This window comes from Capsicum annuum, chromosome 10, assembly GCF_002878395.1.
Source record: "Capsicum annuum cultivar UCD-10X-F1 chromosome 10, UCD10Xv1.1, whole genome shotgun sequence".
NCBI lineage: Eukaryota > Viridiplantae > Streptophyta > Magnoliopsida > Solanales > Solanaceae > Capsicum > Capsicum annuum.
In genome coordinates, this window is record NC_061120.1 from 6,896,370 (window position 1) to 6,912,208 (window position 15,839).

A 15,839-nucleotide genomic window follows, 5' to 3' on the forward strand; every position below is an offset into this window, starting at 1 on the left:
TGAGAAGATACAGAGGTTATTTTCAATAGACCCTCCGACTTAAGTGCACGGCAACCGGCTAAAGATTAACTGTACTGTAGTTAAATAACATAATAGCATAACTTGAAGCCTAAGATCATCAACAACAACATACCCAATATATTCCCACAAGGTCTGGAGAGGGTAAAGTGTACGCAATCCATACCACTACCTTAGATGAAGTGGATAGGTTGTTTCCGATAGACCCCCGGCTCTGGACAGACATCGGTATAACAAACAAAAATATAAAAACACACAATCGAACGATACAAGAAACAAGACACCCATAGATTAATATTATAAACTATCGCACCAGCACACTAGAAGCTTTAGTTATATCAAGAGGATTCAAATAGTTATATATACATACAAGAGAGTTTTGGTTTTACCTTATTTATACTCGAAGGGAGTACAACTGAACTTTGTTCCCGTAGCTCCGCCTCTGCTGAAGAGATCAATATTATCGATCCAATCTGATTCCAATCCGTAAACCATCCGAGCTTAGTTGGAAATCAAGATTGTAAGGTCAATGGTTTAGGCTCTGTTTGATAGTCGACGCGTTCAAGGTTAGAGTGATGACAGCAAATCATGCTCATTTCACGGGATCAAAGAGGGAACAAGTCCTTTGCTCGCTGGAATTTTAGCAGGAACGTTTGCTGCTTGCTGCTGTTGGTATTTTTTGCCCTTCAAGAAATCGAATCAGTTCCTCGATGTAGGAATCATTGGTGTGGACTATCTAGACTTGAGTTCTCCTTTTCCATAGCAATTATGCATTCCAATCGATCATAAACCTGCATCGTTTTCCATATCCTCACACTTCTCAATGTAGTAGAGAATATAAAGAAACTTGGAGCTTTTCTAAATTTCACGCCTTGAGGTCCAAGGACGGAATACCTGAGATAGCTTCTTTTGCTTATCTTCTACGCTTGAAGAAGGATCATACCTGGGTACCAAAAACACAATGTTCTCAGTTTTATCGGAGAATAGATGTGATTAATATAATTGTCGACTTACCATTCTCGTGGAAGACCAGCTTCATGTCTAGCCAAATGGTTGAATGGTCCTTTTAACTCAACGTTATATTCCTCTAGTAAATCTGTAAAAGAAATTGGCAAATTCACTATAGAGGCCAGAGAGTGCTTCCACCTAAACGAAATGAATACAATTAAATGGACCTCTGAAAGTTGTGCAGGGGGTGCATCCCAATTTCTCACAAACCGAAATGAACCAGTAGACGCCCACAGCCACGTGTGCAACTTCTTCATCAGCAATTCTAGACACAATATTGGAAGTCCGATGGTCCCCAAAGCCAATTAGCTTTTGCACCAGTCGAGGCCCGGCATCAAGACCTCTTGCTTCCTATACAATAAGACAACTCTGAATGCAGACAACATAATCAAAACAAGGAACTGCCAACATAGCAAGAAACGAACACATCCAGAAACCACAATTCACATCCCAAACCCCCAAACTAAAAGACAGAGGTGAAGCCAGGATTTGAGGTTTGTGGGTTCAGAATTTTCATTCCGTCTTTTTGCAAAAAAGAAAAGAAAAATCTATATAAAAGGAGAAAAGAAAAATATGCCAGTGGGTGTCGATTCAGTTTTTCTTACAAAAATTAGAAAAAATCAGCATCAAAAAGGTGAAAAGACAATTCACGTTGCGCCCTCCAGTGGGTTTCAAACACTCAAACACTGGGACTCGGGGCTCTGCAGGTACCACCAGGCCACACGGTTTTGTTTTTATGTGGGTTTCGCATGCACTATTTATATACTAATATCTTTCTGATATTCTTAGTACAAATATAGGGTCTATGCAAAAGCTACTAGGTTCATCCGAACCCCCTTATAACACTATAGTTCTCCCCTGCTAAAAGAGAATCACGTTACGAACCTCATATTTGGTAAAAGGAGTTCATGTGCATTTTTAAACAGATTTCAGCACATTTATTAATACACAAGACAAAGGGAATTTCCAATAATAACAATGTTTCTTGTGATAATGAGAATTATGGAGTAAATATGAGAAATGAGCTTTGGCCACTTCACTAGTTACTCCAAGGCTCCCCTTCGGAAAAGGGTATGTAATGAGTCGTATTTGAGTGCAACTTCTATATTTGCATTTCAAATCTTGTAGTGCTTTCACTGTTGGTATAAGATGCACCATATCATAGCCATGTAAAATCTAAATACATATCACTACCAAAAAATTTTGGTTTTACCTATGGGATTTACAGACGGCTGCCATTGGTACAAGGCTCTTCAAGCTTCTCATTGGCATGGTGGTGGAACACCCTATACCTTTGCAATGGAAACGGTGAAAGTTCTTCTCAGAGCAAAGGTCGTACACCCTTTCCTTATACACGCCACCTACGTCCAGCCAACAGGACAGAGTTTCTTCCTCTGATTGCATGAATGGATTGCCTTGATCATCAGTCGGTCGGCTTCTTATGATAAACAGTATAACATAAATTCTAAAAGTTCTGAACTTACACAGGTCTTCTGCTCATGCCTCAAACCAAACTTCTTTTCCGCCTTTGATTTCTTCCATACCTCATCATGAGTGGTTGGTACCAAGAGATGCTTCCTGCAAATAAAATAAACATAGTGCATGTATTTTAAGTCATTATTCATACTTACTGTCATCTAAATGTATTTCCTCTTAGCAGTCTCATGTACACCGAACCACAAGTGTGCAACGAGCCACCTTTCTTAGACTTTCGAGTTGCCTTTGTTTGGGACCTCTTCTTTTGATACTCCAATAACCCAGTATAGATTAAGTTGTTTCCAATAATATGCCCCAGGCTCTGCCTCTTCTCGAGCTTTTAGTAAACAGGTTTGACAATGAGACGATGTATTCTTCTTAAAATAGTTTCTAATAACATGAACCACAGAATTTTAAGAAGAAGCCTTCTCTATTGTCAAACATGTTTACTAAATCTTGAAAAGAGAGAAAGCCTAACTAGCCTGGGGCAGATTACTGGAAACAACTAAATCTATACTGTGTTGCATCGGAGTTTCAAATGTAGAGCGTCCACACAGAGGCAGCTCGAAAGTCTAAGAAGGGTGGCTCATTGAACATTTGTGGTTGGGTGTCCATGGGACTGTTAAGAGGAAAATGGAAATCATTTAAACCTTTAGATGGTAGTAACTATGAATACTGACTTAAAATACATGCACTATGTTTATTTAATTTGCAGGAAGCATCTCATGGCAGACTAGTCACTTCTGATGAGATATGGAAGAAGACCCATATGAAAATCAGAGGCAGAAAAGAAGTTCGGGTCGAGGCACGAAAACTTAGAATTTATTTTATACCATTTATTTTTTAATACTATTTTACTTTTAATGTAGAACAGATACGATCGAGCGAAGGAGGAGCTCATAAGAAGTCAACCGACGGATGATCAAGGCAATCCAATCATGCCATCAGAGAAAGAAACTCTCTTCTATTGGTTGGACGTAGTTGGCAGCTTGTATAAGGGAAGGCCATACGACCTTTGCCCTGAGAAGAACTTTCACCGTAGCCAGTGGGGATTGCAAGATATACGGGTTCCACCACCATGCCAAATGAACAGCTTGAGGAGATGCAGATGCAATGGGAACTTCAGGAACTTGCTAGGTAGTATAAGGAGAAACGAAAAAGGACGGAGGAGGAGCGATGTAGGACGACACTTGAATTAGACGTCAAAGAACTCGAGGCTCAAATAAATACCTTAATCAAGTTGCCTCGTTCTCCAACCCCATGATGATGGTGGAGAGGAGAAAGATGGAGAAGATGGAATGGAGTATTAGGTGTAAGTTGTTATTTTAGTTTTGAATTCTTTTATTTTGGAGTGTTGTGAAGTCTAATGAGTTCTTTTGATACTTGTTTGCATAGTGTTTAAGTTGGATGAATTCGTATGATGTTTGGTTGCTTAATCTTAATGTTTGAAATTTTTATTATTGTTTTGCTAGTTGTTATTAGTTGTGTTGATTTTTTATTGAAACCTTCCGTTTGTCAGGTGGGGGCGATAAAAAGCAAGCACTATCCATAAAAACAATACCAGAATTATCGAGGGATTTAGCTAGGGATAACTTACAGAGGGATATCCTGCAGTATATTTAAATTTATAGTTTTTATCATCACGTATCAAGGGGCATCCCTCGGTAAATAATCCTATTGGGACTGAGGAAATATAAAAGAGGAAAGTATTGAAGCTCGACAAGTATTTCAATCTGAATGCTTCACGATTCCATCTAAAGAAAACATAATTACAACTCAGGATAACTCATAGACAGCCCTAATGTGACCACAAGTCCAAAAGGTATCACGAGCCTACAGAAATTTGAATAAATCTATTAAGATTTCTAACCATGTTAACTGCCTAATTCCCAATAGGATATGGTTACAAATGGTCTCTGAAAATATAACGATACTTCATCAATTCTTCTGTACTTTCTCATCATCTTTCCTCCACAAATTACTCTACTTAAATAGTACATCTTGAAGCTTTCTTAAAATATGCAGAAATCATCCTCATCTAACTGCGACTACTTAATTGTCAATAGACAGTACTTACCATTTCTACAGTCGATTCTTATTTCTAGTATCTCATGCTAAGTCTTGACGCGCTTATTGTTAGACCTTTTCTAAGAAAATGAAGTACAAATGCCACACAACTATAAAATAGATCTCGAGCAATCAAAGATTAATAAGCAGAATAATTTGGACTGAACCATCCTCAATACATAATATGCAAAAGTTACAGCAATTAATTTGTCATTCTTAGCTTTGTGAAAATAGAGGAGGACCTGGACAAGTGGGATTGACGCCAGACGTGCAGCAACATTATCTGAAGATTTCTCACACTCCCTCCAAAGCAAATTATGAGCAGGCATGTCACCATACCTATTTAATAAAGAAAATGATATGAGCATCCACCTTATGAATTACAAAACGTTTCATGCCAATTTGAAATGTAAATGCATAATTCACCTGACTCCAAGTTCAGACAATCTTTGGGAACACCAAGCGAAATGGCGACTCTCGTCATCAGCCACATGGGCAAAATCAGCAAAGAACCCATCACCCAGAAGGTCACTGTACGGTGAGAAACGGACAACAGTATCCCATGCTAAGTCAATAGCATTTAACTCCACATGAGCAAGATTATGAAGCATATATGCATTGAGAGATAAACCCGAGTGCTTAGGAGATGGAATTTCCTTGGATGGAACCTGTACTCAAGAATCAGAAACACGTAAGCTAAAGATACAAAATTATTAGCATAAGAATCATAAGAAATTAAATATACCAACATCTTAGGTTTTGATTGAACCCCATTCAATGCTAAGATCCATAGAGATATATTGCAGGCAAGTGTACATAAACATAGTGATATCATAAAGGACTGGAAGCAAGGAAAAACAATTTTGGAATATCATTTCCTTTATCAAAACTAGGGAGAAAGAAAAGAAAAACTGTTTGCACTAAGCATTCAAGTCTCTAAGCTCTAATGCACATCGATGATATAATTAAAAAACTACACACATATGAACCTTCACTTACCATGTTACTCCATTTAAACTCATTTCATGTCAATATCATGCAAATACAAAAAAAGAGGATAAGAAATTTCTATATCTTCAAGAAGTATAAATCTTTGAAAGGTTAAACTCGTAGAAAGCATAGGACCTACAATGGAAGTGCTAACATGATTAAAACATATTCTAAACTAATATGTATCGTCTATGTACCGGTCTTCTTCTTACATCGCGTCTTGTCTTTCGCTAAGTTTGCATGGATCCCTAGACATTGTAGGTCCTCAAAAGAGAACTACATTTAATGTCCAGACAAATGCGTAGAAATCACATAAGTTTCTATCTTTTGTGAGATTTGAACCCTAAACCAAAACTATATATATCAAACCTAGTAATTGTAGGCGGAAGCAGATATACGAGTTTAAATAAGTGAGGGGCAAAATATCATCGAAGCCACTATTCCTTCATGACAATTGGTGTTTACTTAGTATGTGTGTGTGCGTGTGTATATATATTAGAATCGGGGGTCCGATTAGTGCGGAATTATACACAGTGTTATAATGATGATAGCGAAAATAATGCGAGTTGATAATGATGATGACTAAAGCATATAAATGAGGCACAAGATTTACATGGTTCGATAAATGAGATCTAATCCACAGGTTGAGAGGAGAAATTTTACTATACCAGCGGGTACACAAAAAAAATGTAAGATTAGAGATAATACTCTAATAAATCCCAAAATAACTTGAGCGAATAACCTCACAACAAATGCTCAGAAAGAGGTTCACACAAGTGTTACCAAGTCCCAGCACTCGCTAAATAGAGGAGAAGAAGACACAAGAGATGAAACTCTCAAATCTTGGTGGTACATAAATTTTTTAATGTGAGAAGTGCTGCATAATTATACAAAAGATCACAAATTTGCTAGGCCACCAATTGCCAACATGTTTGGCAAGATTTAGCCAACATGGCCAAAATAGGTCACATAACAAATCTCCACCTTGGCCTAGATTTGACAAATATAATAAATTTACTCTACCTTTGCAAAAGCCCCAATGGGCCAAATCATTCTACAAAAATGTCAATCAAGTCCAAGCAAAGCGCAACTTCTGATCCGAACAAATTTGGTATTAGCGCAAAGTTAATCTAGGTTTAGTCCTAGTAGTGACCATAACATTAACAAAGACATGTTGAAAAATCAGACCGCACTGCAAATTTCAGTATACGGCGAACTTGACGAACAAATATACATGAACCAAAGGATTTGAAATTGAAGAAAAAGAAAATCATGTTTGCTTGCGGAAGAAATCTTTGTATCGACAAAAGCAGTTTCCACAACAATGGTAGAAGAAGTTTGATTCCTTTATGTTGGGTATTGTTATTCGAGGAGCATGTATGATAGGTGTGTATACTTTTGGAAGTTAAATAATAGTTCATTTGTTTATTGGGATAAGACATAAAAACATACCTAAACTTCGTGGGACCCCCTAAAAAATCTTTTTTTCTTATTGTCTGCCTCGTTTGCTCCTAAGCCGGGGGTCTATCGGAAATAGCCTCTCTACTTCACCTGAGGTAGCGGTATGGTCAGCGTACACTCTATCCTTCCCAGACTCCACTATGTGGGAATACACTAGGTATGTTGTTGTTGTTGTTGTCTACCTCGTTTGTTAATTGTCTGGTAAAAAAATAAGTTAAAATGTAGGCAAAATTGAATAATGCAGCGAAGAATATCACAGAAATCGTTAGTCCTTTGTGACAAAAGGTATGGATTTGGTAAACAATATACATTTTAATACAGTGCGACAACAACACACCCAGTATATTCCCACAAAATAGAGTCTAGAGAGGGAAAAGTGTCCGCAGTTAATACCACTACCTCAGATGAAGAAGATAAGCTATTTCCGATAGACCCCAAGCTCAGAACAAATAACAGTATAACAAGCAGAAAACATAAAAACAAACAACAAAATAGGATAACACACCACTAGTTCAGGTTTCATACCTGAACTATCAGATGTGCGAATTTCCTACCTGAATAATCACCAACTACTTATCAAAACACACTTCAACTATCAATTATTCCATTTTCCTACATGGACGAAGGTGATGTTTCCGGAAGGAAACTCACACACCACAAGATAATTCAGTTTTTGATCATTAACTCTGAAAGTAAAGTTCACCCCATTTCCTAACCAATTCTTAAGAAATCAAATATAAGGATCAAATGGGATAAATTGAATCCCATCAACAAAAATTACTTCCGAGAAAATGGAGGAAAAAAAACCAGGTCAGATTTCGAGGGTCGAGCAGGCCAAACCAGGGGTTCAAAATTCCCAAAAGGAAGACCCTCTTCACGCCATCTACAATATCCTAAATGGGCAAGCTTCGATTTCGTCAAAGAGTCGCTGCCACAAAGAACAACAACACCCATTTCAGCAAGTGACGAAGTGTTAAAATGTATTAGTTATTGATCACTTTTCTGAGTTAGCTCATTAGCTCTTTTACTGTTTTTCTGGTTGTTACTGTTACATTGATAAAAGGTTGGTTAGCCAAGTTAGTTAGTGAAGTTAGTGGAGGCACCAAGTTAGTGGCTGCTGATTAGATTAGTTATCCAAGTTTTTAGAGTTAGTTAGGAATGTTCTAGAAGCTCATGTGACATACATGTGAGCCTATAAATAGCAACCATGCTCCCCTCATTGTATACTCTCACCATTTGAATAACAATCTCTTAGCACTTTCCTTTCTTCTCTTCTCTGCTTCAATGGCTTCTGTGTGTGTGTGAGCATTGTAATGCATCAGTTTAACATGGTATCAGAACAACGATCCATGGAGGTTTAGAGAAAGTATCAATACTCCATTTTATTTTGGATTTTGTGCTACTATCAGTAGGGAGAAAGTAGATCTCTGTTTTGTAAGCTGGAGTTGGAATTCTAAGTAAGAAAGTAATGCACCTACGATTGATCCTACAGATCCTTTGTTTCTGGGAGCATCGGATGTTGCTGGTGCTGCATTGATTCCAATTAAGTTGATTGGATCAGAAAATTATGGAATCTGGAGTAGATCCATGAAAATTGCATTACTAGGCAAACGAAAATATGGTTTTGTGACTGGCATGTGCAGAAAGGATATGTATAGAGAAGATCTACATGAGCAATCGGAGACATGTAATGCAGTTGTGTTGTTTTGGTTGGTGAGTTCAGTAAGTGTTGAGTTGCTGAGTGGCATTGTGTATGCCACAAGTGCATTTGAAGTATAGGAAGATCTCAAGGAAAGGTTTGACAAGGTTAACAGAATGAGATTGTATCAATTGCACAGAGAAATCAACAATCTTCATCAAGGAACTGATTCTGTTTCTACATACTTTACTAAGCTAAAAACTCTCTGGTGTAAGTATAATGTTGTGATCCCAGCACTATCTTGTCATTGTGCCAAGTCCAAAGACTATGCAGATCACTTAATTCAACAAAGGTTGACACAGTTTTTGATTGGGTTGAATGAACATTATGATCAAGCTAAGAGGCAGATACTCATGAAAGGATTGACACCTACTCTTAATCAAGCATATGCAATGATAGTTGAGGATGAGATTCAGCAGCTGGCTTGTACTGCAGTAACTAGTGATAAAACCGATCCCATAGCTATGCAGGTAAACAAAAATTTTGCAGAAACAAGTCATAGTGGTCAAGGTTATAAAGGGAAGAGGTGTGATTACCGTCATCTAAATGGACACAATAGAGATGCTTGTTATAAGTTGATAGGATATCCTGCAGATTGGAAATGGAAATATAAGAAGAAAGGAAACTATAATAGCAATCCAAGGGGATCATATCAGTCAAGATCCAGTGAATATGGATATTAGGCCATATGGATATTAGGCCACAGGATAATCTAACAATCAGTTCTCAGCTCATAGCTCATAACTTCACTGGGAACCAGTGAGGAGAGATCACAAGTTACACAAATATAACAGGCTCATCTAGTGGTCAAGGTGGTCAAGGGAACAAGGATATCAATAATGCAGTGGTAGCCAAAGCACAAGGTTTCTCAAATGAAGAGTACAGACAGATCATGGCATTGTTGAACAAAGATGCACATGATTCAAAGCAGGTCAACAAGTCAGGTATAGTTAATTGTCTATCAACACATGTTGTTCCACATGAATGGGTGATAGATTCTGGTGCAACACATAAAGGTGTATTTTCACAGTGCCATAAAGTAGTTAATACAAAAAAAAGAAATGGTGAATCTTCCTAATAGAGCCAAGGCAAACATTTCACACATTGGAGAAACACAAATCCTAAATGATGAAACTATTAGTGATGTATTGTTTGTTCCGGACTTTAAACTCAATCTGTTATCAGTATCAAAAATGACCAAACAGCTTTCATGCTTTGTGTCATTCTACCCTGATTTCTGTGTATTTCAGGACCTTCACACTAGCAAGGTGAAGGGGATTGGTAAGGAGAAAATGGGATTGTACATTCTTAAGAAGGTTTGTGGATTGAATGAAGCACACGAAAGAAGTTCTCAAAGGCTGCTGGTTGTAAAAGTAGATATGCAAGACTGCAACTTATGGCATAGAAAGCTTGGGCACCCTTCTTCTCAGGCTTTGAAATTACTTAGTCTAATAAGACACAAAACAGACTTAAAGGTTCTAAATAAATTCCATCTCTGTCCACTAGCTAAACAAAATAGAATACCATTTCCTGTTAGTGATTCTAGAGTTGTGAAGCCTTTTGATGTAGTATATATGGATCTTTGGGAGCCTTACAAAGTCCCTACTTTTGATAAGAAGCACTACTTTCTGACTGTAGTAGATGATCATAGTAGGTACACTTGGCTTCACTTGTTACAGTTGAAATCTGAATGTATTGTGGTTGTTAAAAACTTCTTGAATTTGATAAGAAATCAATTTGGTGCTCAAATAAAAGTTCTAAGATCAGATAATGGAACAGAATTTATAAACTCACAATGTAGAGGGTTATTTCAATCCTTGGGTGTATTGCATCAAAGTAGCTGCCCCTACACACCACAGCAGAATGGGATTGTTGAAAGAAAGCACAGGCAAATACTAAATATTGCTAGAGCTATCAGGTTTCAATCTCAGAAGCTATCAAGTTTTGGGGATTGAATGTCAAGGCTGCAATTTATCTTATGAACAGGTTACCTTCTTCATCTATTGGAGGTTTATGAGGTGCTATTCTGTAGAATTCCCTCACTGACACATCTCAGAGCTATTGGCTGCAAGTGTTATGCCTCAGTACTACCCAGAGGAGATAAGTTTGCTGAAAGAGCCAAGCCTACAGTACTCATGGGATATTCTACTTCTAAAGGCTATTAGTTGATGGAATTGCTTACTAACAAACTATTCGTTACAAGAGATGTTGTGTTTCAAGAACACTTGTTCCTTTTTGCAGACAAGACTACTTCAGAGTTTTCTACTAACTTTCTCACAATAAGTGAGAATGAATGTGCAGATGCAGACATGGATGATCATGTAGATTCACCTGTTATACCAGAGTCTCGTCACCAGATGCCTATGTCTTCAGATGAGAATATGAATATTTCTAATGTTCCAGCTAGCATACTAGATAATGCTCCCTCCAACTCATCAGATGCTACTGCATCAACCTCACAACCTGATGTACCTGCACCAAGAAAATCAATCAGAGTACACAAGCAACCTGTTTGGATGATGGACAAGATATCCCTTAGCCAATATGTCTTATGCTAGGACAAGTCTTAGTTATCAGTATTTTGTGTCCAATTTGTCAGTATTAGTTGAACCTCAAACATATAATCAAGCAGTTAAGGATGAAAGGTGGATTGAAGCTATGAAAGCAGAGGTGAAGGCACTTGAAGATAATCATACTTGGGAGGTGGTTGACTTGCCACAAGACAAAAATATCATAGGGTCAAGATGGGTATACAAGATCAAGTATAAAGCCAATGGAGAGGTTGAAAGATTCAAAGCCAGACTAGTAGCTAAAGGATACAGTCAGCTACAAGGGTTGGACTATCATGATACTTTCTTACCAGTAGCAAAGATGGTTACTGTAAGAAGTGTCATTGCTCTGGCAGTTTCAAAAGGTAGGTGCATATACCAGATGGATGTCTACAATGCTTTTTTGCAAGGTGATTTAGATGAGGAAGTGTATATGGAATTACCAGATGGATTCAAGAAAGAAGGGACACACAATGTTTGCAGATTAGTGAAGTCCTTATATGGACAAGCCTGGTTTCTCTCAAAGCACACATGATTATTCTCTTTTCACTTTGAAGAGATCAGAAGAAATAGTGGTGATATTGGTATATGTAGATGATCTTCTTGTTACAGCAAACAATGATGCCATGATAAATAAGGCAAAGGGAATACTACATCAGCAGTTCAAACTCAAAGATCTTGGAGAACGAAAGTATTTTCTAGGCATTGAAGTGTTGAGATCTACAAAAGGGGTTATATTAAACCAAAGGAAGTATATTTTGGAGCTCATTGCTGACACAGGACTTGCTGGTGCAAAACCAGCCCTTACTCCAATGGAAACCAATGCCAGGCTGACATTAGTAGAAGTAGACAATGCAGTGGGAGTTACAGAAGATGCTATTCTTCAAGATGTTACATCCTATCAAAGGTTGGTTGGGAAGCTAATGTATGCAACTATTACAAGACCAGACATCAGCTATGCAGTACAAACTTTAAGCCAGTTTATGCAGCAACCTAAGAAGTCTCATTTGGAAGCTGCAAACAGGGTTGTGAGATACTTGAAAGGCACTGTGGGACAAGGTGTTTGGCTTAAGGCTCAACCTACATCTGAGCTTGTGTGCTGGTGTGATTCAGATTGGGTTGCATGTCCAAATACAATGAGATCTGTTACAGGTTATGTAGTACATTTGGTGGTTCTCTGATATCTTGGAAGTCAAATAAACAGCACACAGTATCCAGAAGTTTAGCAGAAGCTGAATATAGAAGCATGGCTTCAGCTTTATCAGAAATCACTTGGCTAGAAGGTCTGTTTTCAGAACTAGGTGTATCTATCAGTAAACCTATCACAATATTCAGTGACAGCAAGTCTACAATATAGTTAGCAGCCAATCCCATTTTTCAGGAAAGAACAAAGCACATTGAAGTTGACTGTCACTTCATTAGAGACAAGATCAAGGAGGGATTGGTTCAGCCTGTGTATGTTCCAACCAATCACTAAGTTGCTGACATCCTTACCAAAAGTTTGACTCAAGATCAGCACCTACACCGTGTGAGCAGGCTTGGTGTGCTAAACATTTTGCACCCTTCAGCTTGAGGGGCAGTGTTAAAATGTATTAGTTATTGATCACTTTTCTGAGTTAGCTCATTAGCTCTTTTGCTGTTTTTCTGGTTGTTACTGTTACATTGATAAAAGGTTGGTTAGCCAAGTTAGTTAGTGAAGTTAGTGGAGGCACCAAGTTAGTGGTTGCTGATTAGATTAGTTATCCAAGTTGTTAGAGTTAGTTAGGAATGTTCTAGAAGCTCATGTGACATACATGTGAGCCTATAAATAGCAACCATGCTCCCCTCATTGTATACTCTCACCACTTGAATAACAATCTCTTAGCACTTTCCTTTTTCTCTTCTCTACTTCAATGGCTTCCGTGTGTGTGAGAGAGCATTGTAATGCATCAATTTAACACGAAGCAGTAAATCGAGTCAAACAAAGTTGAATCTTGAATCGAATTTGAGGATTGCAGTACATTATCGAGTCCATTGTGGCCCCAAAATCGGTTATGGTTAGGTGAATTGTGTCCAATTGTACAGACCCGATAGACCCTTGGCTCAAAGAAAGCATAACATCTCTTAAGAAATAAATACAAACAGTAAGTGTGGTAGATTGACAAACCAGATGAGGCTTTTCGGGTCTTACAGGTTGAATCGGGTGTGAGAAACACCCAACACAAAGACCCTCTTGACGCTACCTATAATAACCCAAATGGGACAGCTTTGATTTCATTAAAGGGTCACTGGCACAAAGTGCAACAGCACCTATTTCAGCAAGTGACGAAACTGACAAAATCGAGTCAAACAAATTTGATGCTTACATCGATTTTGAGTATTGTGGTACAATATTGGGTCCATTGGGTCCCCAAAATCGGTTGCGGTTAACTGAATTGTGTCTCCAATTTTGCAAACGCATAGACCCTCGGCCAAAGGAAAAGCATATCTTTTTTTTTTTTATAAGGTAGGAAAAGCATATCAAAGCACATAGTATAGAAAGCATAACATCTCTTAAGAAATCAAATACAAATAGCAATGTGATAAATTGAACAAACTAGTTCAAGTTTTTCGGGTTGAGCAGGTCGAACAGGGGGTTCAAAGTTCCCAACAGGGAGACCCTCCTCACGCCACCTACAATAACCCAAATGGGTAAGCTTTTCATTAGAGGATCACTAGTACAAAGACCAGCAACACCCATTTCAGCAAGTGACGAAGCCAAGTAAATCGAGTCTAATAAAGTTGATTCTTCAATCGAATTTGAGGATTGTGGCACAATATCAGGTCCCCATAATCGGTTATGGTTAAGTGAACTGTGTCTTTAATTGTGTAGACCTGTCCTTTGGTTTGATAATTCTGGGTAACAAATACTACCAGAAATGGTGTTCTTTGCACAAGAAACTACTGGAGCAATGCTACGACTACTAGCAAATAGCAAGACAACACACTAGTACCTACTAACCTCCAACCTAATTTGTGCCCTCCACAACCTCCTATCAAACGTCATGTCCTCGGTAAACGAGAAATGCGCCATGAAACTATCAATAAAGGTCACCTCTTTGCCTATACATCTCTTAAAAAACAAATATAAAGAGCAAATGTAGTAAATTGAATCCCATTAACAAGGAGGGAAAACAAACCAACTCAGGTTTTTCGGGTCGAGCAGGTCGAACCAGGGGTTCAGAACACACCCAACAGGAAGACCCTCTTGACGCCACCTACAATAACCCAAATGGGTAAGCTTCAATTTCATCAAAGGTTCACTAGTACAAAGAACAGCAAGCGACGAAGCCGAGTAAATCAAGTCAAATAAAGTCGATTCTTGAATCTGATTTGAGGATAGTGGTACATTATCGGGTCCCCAAAATAGGTTATAATTAAGTGAACTATGTCTCTAATTGTGCAGACATATTAATGCAGATACTACAGAAAGTATAGAAATCAAATACAAATAGTAGATGTAACAATCACAAACCAGTTGAGGATTTTCGGGTCGAGCAGGTCGAACCGGGGGTACATAGTTCCCAACAGGGAGACCCTCTTGACGCCACCTACAATAACCCAAATGGGTAAGCTTCGATTTCATCAAAGGATCACTAGTACAAAGAACAACAGCACCCATTTCAGCAAGCGACGAAGCCGAGTAAATCGAGTCGAACAAGGTCGATTCTTGAATGGACTTTGCGGATAGTGGTACAATATCGGGACCATTGGGTCCCCAAAATCGGTCGTGGTTAAGTGAAGTGTGTCTCCAATTGTGTAAACCCGTCCATTGGTTTGGTAATTCTGGGTAATGAATGGAGTTTTTTAGAGTGGAAATGGTGCGTTGAGGGAGTTGGAATGAACAGAGAGAGGATTTTAGTATAAGTCCGAATTTGATACATGACATTTTGAGGTTTTTGTGCAAAGTAGGAAGACGACGGTAACTGGATAGTCAAGAACTAATGTCTGTTTGCTCGAATGGAGGACAAAAACACATGGTATGATGAAAAATGAACCCATAGACCCTCGCTAAGTCTTTCTTCATTAAGTTCAAAAAAAGGGACTTATTAAGTTCAAAAAGATAAAGTCTCTTACCACTCTGTTTGGATGTTGGTTTATCATGTTTTCATAATATATGGTATATTATTGTACTGTATGGTATAGTATAATATAATATTTGAATGGACTGCATTGACGAAAATGTCATGCATCGTATTGGGACAGGATGGTTGAAATGGAGGCTCGCTTCGGGAGTTCTTGTGATAAGAAGGTGTTTCCAAAACTTAAAGGCAAGTTCTATAGAGTCGTAGTCCGGTTGGCTATGGTGTATGGAGCGGAGTGTTGGCCAATTAAGAACTTCAACATTCAAAAGTTGAAGGTGGCGGAGATGAGAATGTTGCGATGGATGTGTGGGCATACCAAGAAAGATAGGGTAAGGAATGAGATTATTCTAAAGAAGGTGGGAGTTGCCTCGGTGGATGACAAGATGCGAGAAGTAAGGTTACATTGGTTCGGGCACGTGATGAGGAGGGGTTTAGATACTCCTGTGCGGAGGTGTGAGACACTGGCTA

At 38.4% G+C, this 15,839-nt stretch overlaps 1 protein-coding gene across 3 annotated transcripts; it reads right to left on the bottom strand.

Moving 5' to 3' along the window:
• Positions 1-285: 285 nt before the first annotated feature.
• Positions 286-15,373, bottom strand: LOC107845501 (uncharacterized protein HI_0077). 3 transcript variants are annotated; one of them, XM_016689860.2, is made up of 8 exons: positions 14,762-15,323; positions 14,427-14,504; positions 4,996-5,237; positions 4,812-4,908; positions 1,194-1,377; positions 1,033-1,114; positions 913-961; positions 286-809 (listed from the first exon to the last, which is right to left on the bottom strand). In XM_016689860.2, the coding sequence occupies exons 1-8, from the start codon at positions 15,173-15,175 to the stop codon at positions 738-740; spliced, it is 1,218 nt and encodes a 405-aa protein (XP_016545346.2). In that variant the 5' UTR covers positions 15,176-15,323; the 3' UTR covers positions 286-737. The 3 variants fall into 3 exon arrangements, with proteins under 3 accessions (XP_016545346.2, XP_047254415.1, XP_016545347.2); XM_047398459.1 differs by lacking the exon at positions 14,427-14,504 and adding an exon at positions 7,828-7,948 and having other exon boundaries at positions 14,762-14,957; XM_016689861.2 differs by lacking the exon at positions 14,427-14,504 and having other exon boundaries at positions 14,762-15,373.
• Between the last annotated feature and the right edge of the window lie 466 nt (positions 15,374-15,839).

Coding starts and splice junctions, on each gene's coding strand:
- LOC107845501 (XM_016689860.2), bottom strand. CDS start 15,175: ATGTCATGTATCAAATTCGGACTTATACTAAAATCCTCTCTCTGTTCA. Junction 14,505..14,761: donor GACCCGAAAATCCTCAACTG/GTTTGTGATTGT, acceptor GGGTTATTGTAG/GTGGCGTCAAGAGGGTCTTC. Junction 4,909..4,995: donor TTGTCTGAACTTGGAGTCAG/GTGAATTATGCA, acceptor TTTATTAAATAG/GTATGGTGACATGCCTGCTC.